The sequence below is a fragment of the Acanthopagrus latus genome, chromosome 3 (assembly GCF_904848185.1).
Source record: "Acanthopagrus latus isolate v.2019 chromosome 3, fAcaLat1.1, whole genome shotgun sequence".
Classification (NCBI taxonomy): Eukaryota; Metazoa; Chordata; class Actinopteri; order Spariformes; family Sparidae; genus Acanthopagrus; species Acanthopagrus latus.
Genome location: NC_051041.1, coordinates 17,527,758 through 17,532,252, shown reverse-complemented (window position 1 = coordinate 17,532,252; position 4,495 = coordinate 17,527,758). Strand labels below are relative to the sequence as shown.

The window sequence follows — 4,495 nt, the reverse complement described above, 5'->3', positions numbered from 1 at the left end:
GCTGTTATTTCCTCGTTGTGTGGCCTGGAAACGTTCATGGAATTACGTCGAGTCTGTTTTAATAAAATGCATAAATAAAGAATAATGAAGACAATCGTAATAATCGTCCGGTCGTGCAGCAGGAGGCCTTTTTGTTAATGAGGTTTTGTCCCCTCTAATTCATCCCCCTGAAAACGTGGATTGGCCACACGGCCAAGACTTTAATTGCTCCCATTGATTGATAGTATAAAAACACAACAATGCAGCCAGGCACATAGCCCGGGTGGTTTCCCCCCTATAAGAAAGCTGGCTGAGTGAATTGGGTGTAGCTGTGTCTGTGTGCGCCTTGGCCAATGGAACCAGATCCTCCCTGCAGTGCGTAAGAGCGCGATTTAGGATTTAACCAAGTCTTTGCTGCGGGGCTGGCTGCAGTCTTCACCAGAGCCCGACGGCCCGAGAGCCTTTCAACAATGCCAGTGTAGTTTTCTCACCACTCTGGAGTCAAGACTGCCTCGTTTTTTGTTGCTGTCGCAGATAAAATAAAAACAATCCCACGCGTTTCTTCTCGAAGTATGACTGGAGTATTCGACCGGAGGATCCCGAGTGTGAAACCTGCAGACTTCCAGAGCTCCTTTCAACTCTCCACCATGCACCATCCGTCTCAGGAATCTCCTACTTTACCCGAGTCCACCGCCACGGATTCTGGCTACTACAGTCCCGCCGCTGGAGTCACTCACGGCTACTGCTCGCCCAGCTCCAGCTCGTACGGGAAGCCGCTCAATGCCTACCAGTACCAGTACCCGGGTGTAAATGGATCCGCTGGAAATTACTCGACAAAATCCTACACTGATTACAGCTCGTACACGACCCCCGCCTACCACCAGTACGCTGGGACTTACAGCAGAGTGCAAGCCCAGCCGAGTCCACAAGGTACGGGCCGCACATTTATCCTTTGAAACAAGAGCAGATTATTGGTGGATGTCACCGAAAACTTCTTAAACAACCGAAACGTCAAATTTTGCAGCTTATTTTATAATTTCTTTGCGTTTTTTCTGGCTTTTACTCGCGCGTAAAAAAAAAAACAAGAAATGCGCATTTTGGAGTTAAAATGTTTAAATACGGATTTAAATGCTACTTAATAATTAAATACAAAGTAATTTAAAGTTATTTTTAATCATTATGAGAATGCACGTGCTTTCCTTTGTGTCCTGCTTGTTATAATTTGGTTTATGGAATTTGATTTATTTGGAATTTAGAGACAATGGCGAGGATTCTTGTCACAACTGTGTAGAAATAAAATAAAATAAAATAAAATAAAATAAAAAAGATCACGTTGTTTTGAGCACACAGTTTGATTCTCGTTACGGTTATTTTCTACAGAAAAAGAGATAAACGAGCCCGAGGTGAGGATGGTGAACGGCAAGCCGAAGAAAGTGAGGAAACCCCGGACGATCTACTCGAGCTTCCAGCTGGCCGCCCTGCAGAGGCGCTTTCAGAACACACAGTACCTGGCGCTGCCGGAGAGAGCCGAGCTGGCCGCCTCGCTGGGACTCACGCAAACACAGGTGGGATTTCTACATCGAATTCTTGTCTGACACATTTTTGTTGTTTTGCTTTCTTTTCATTTTAGAATATTTTAAAAAATCCTTGTCGTTTAAAAATAATGCCCGTTTCGGAGAGCGTTGTTCCCGTGCGCCTTTACGCACCGCGCCTCCACTAAATCCAGTGTTTTCTGTGAATTCTGCGAGATTTTAATGTCGCTGCTTTTTTTCTCCTTCCCAGGTCAAAATCTGGTTCCAGAACAGGAGATCAAAATTGAAGAAGATCATGAAAAACGGCGAGCTTCCACCGGAGCACAGCCCCAGCTCCAGCGACCCCATGGCGTGCAACTCCCCACAGTCCCCGGCCGTCTGGGACACACAGGGCCCCTCCAGGCCGCACAGCCTACAGCCACAAAGCATCAACACGACGGCTTCTAACTTTTTGGAAACCTCGGGGTCGTGGTACACCTCAGCCGGCAGCTCCATGGCGGCCCACCTGCAGACCCCTAACTCGATACAGCACTCGTTGGCTCTTGGAGCGGGGACGTTATATTGAGAAAAGAAAGAAAAAAAAAACCCTGTTGTTCATTTCAAATCTTTTTTTTTTCTCTCCTTCTATGGGACTCGTGTTCAAATTTCAGAGGAATATGCAATGTATTTGATGACAGTCATAGAAGAAAACGTGTAAAATGTGTAAATGTGTGCATGTAATTTATTGCATTTTGGAAGACTATTAAACGTTTAAATGGACAATGGAACTTTGAACACCTCCGGCCTCGCTGCAGTCTCTTGTGTTTGTGACCCTCTGCTGTGTACACTGAACATCACGACAAAGACTCACGCACATAAATAATGTCCGGGAGCCTCAGGTGACATTTTCCGCGGCGGGGTGTAAATCACGGCCGCTCAGCGCGCAGGTGAACCTGTCGTAAATCTAACCCTGCTCGTTCTCATCGCCAGTGGCTCCGACAGAACACGCGCACCGCGTTATTTTCTCCATTTTTCATTTTGAGCAAAGACACATTTCACATTCACCTTGTGAGATGGTGAGGAACAAAATCTGGCTTCTTGTGAGAAATTCGGCTTCATTTTCTTTGTGATCAGAAGAAGTTTAGTCCTCGTTTACTGCGACTGTGTGGCAGGAAAATGAATTTATTAAACACAAAGAGAAAATGTTTGTAGGCTCAGAGGAAACATGGCGTCCACGTGACGCTGTGTCACATAATAACTGCACTCACCTTAATTGAATGCAGGTGTTTTTTAACATGATTGGTTCCTTTTTTTAATATTAAGGTTGTGATTTCTGCAGAATATCATTATAATATTTAATGTAGATGAATATTGTATGTAAGTGGGACATACTGCCTCATTTATTTGATAGTGTTTCTTATTGAATCTGATTCATGGTGATATTAGCGGCGTTTTAACCAACTACTTTATTTAGATGAAGCCAAATTATCACATTCCCTCCACATTTATTTTCTCCTCATATTTAATATTCTGACATCGTTGGAGCGTCTTTATTATTATTACCACAGCAGAGCGATCACCTTCTTTTTCTTCTTGAATCATTCATGTTGTGTTGGAGGAGAACCTGATTGAGCTGCAGCTCGTCTGTAAAGTAAAATGCCTCTCCTCTGCTCGCAGCAGACAGTCTGCAGTCGCTCTCGCTTTGTGTCCCCTACAATTAGCCGCTTTGAATGGCAGAGAGGAGGCGAGGGGGGCGGCACGGAGATCTGAGACAATCCGCATTCCTGTGGGGGTAGACCGGCTCCAGAGCTCTGCCACTCCCGGCCGCAGCCCACCTTCCGGGTAACACGAAGAAAAAAAAAGAAAAGAAAAGAAAGAAAAAGAAAAGAAATGAGGAGGGAGAGAAAAGAAAAAGAAAAAGCCTCCGTGTTATTAACAGCCAGTCAGAGCAGAGCTGCAAGACCGCTGAACAAACCGAGAACCACCAGAACCACCAGAACCAGAACCAGAACCAGAGTCAGAGCCAGAGCCAGAACCAGAACCAGAACCAGAGTCAGAGCCAGAACCAGAACCAGAACCAGAACCAGAACCAGAGCCAGAACCAGAACCAGAACCAGAACCAGAACCAGAGCCAGAGCCTGAACATGGATGCGATCTGATCTCACCCGGACACACGCGCGCACATCATACAAGTGTTCCTGCAAACAAACATGTTGCACACACACACACACACACACACACACACACACACACACACACACACACACACACACACACACACACACACACACACACACTGCTGCTCCTGACCCGCACACTGACCCGTGCATGTCACCGTTTCCACCTGACGCAGGATCCTGTTCCTCTTCCTGATTGCAGTCTTCACACACACACACACACACACACACACACACACACACACACACACACACACGACGTCACCGTGCTCGTCCCTGTTGTCCTCGGTCCTGGTTCTGGCTCTACAGGCTGAACGTTGGGCCCGTAATTACAACCGCGCGCAGGTCATCCGAGAAATTTGGGATCTTTTTATTTTTATTTCTCACGTGCGCGCGCTCCTGAACACTCTGGCTCTCGTGCACAGAAGCACACACACACACACACACACACAAACACACACACGGGCCTTTATATTATATCTCTCTCATAAACACACACACACACACACACACACACACACACACACACACACACACACACACACACACACACACACACACACACACACTAGTGGCGCCATTATATCGAGAGCCCCCGTTTATTTCCAACCGAACATTTTCCACTCAGCTAGTTTCCCCCCGTTTTGCAAATCGAGTCTAAATAATGACAGTTAGCTTTACTGGACAGCTTCAACTGTAACACTCCACAATAATTATTCTCCAGGATTAGGGCCTCCATTATCATAATCTGGACATTGACAATTACCTATAATTTGCAAAGATGCGCTTGGTTCTTGATTGCAGAGGGCTTTTTTTTTTTTTTTTCAG

At 46.0% G+C, this 4,495-nt stretch overlaps 1 protein-coding gene across 1 annotated transcript; it reads left to right on the top strand.

Moving 5' to 3' along the window:
• Positions 1-263: 263 nt before the first annotated feature.
• On the top strand, positions 264-2,289 carry dlx5a (distal-less homeobox 5a). The gene is made up of 3 exons (XM_037092058.1): positions 264-909; positions 1,360-1,544; positions 1,762-2,289. The coding sequence occupies exons 1-3, from the start codon at positions 552-554 to the stop codon at positions 2,074-2,076; spliced, it is 858 nt and encodes a 285-aa protein (XP_036947953.1). The 5' UTR covers positions 264-551; the 3' UTR covers positions 2,077-2,289.
• The last annotated feature ends 2,206 nt before the right edge of the window (positions 2,290-4,495 follow it).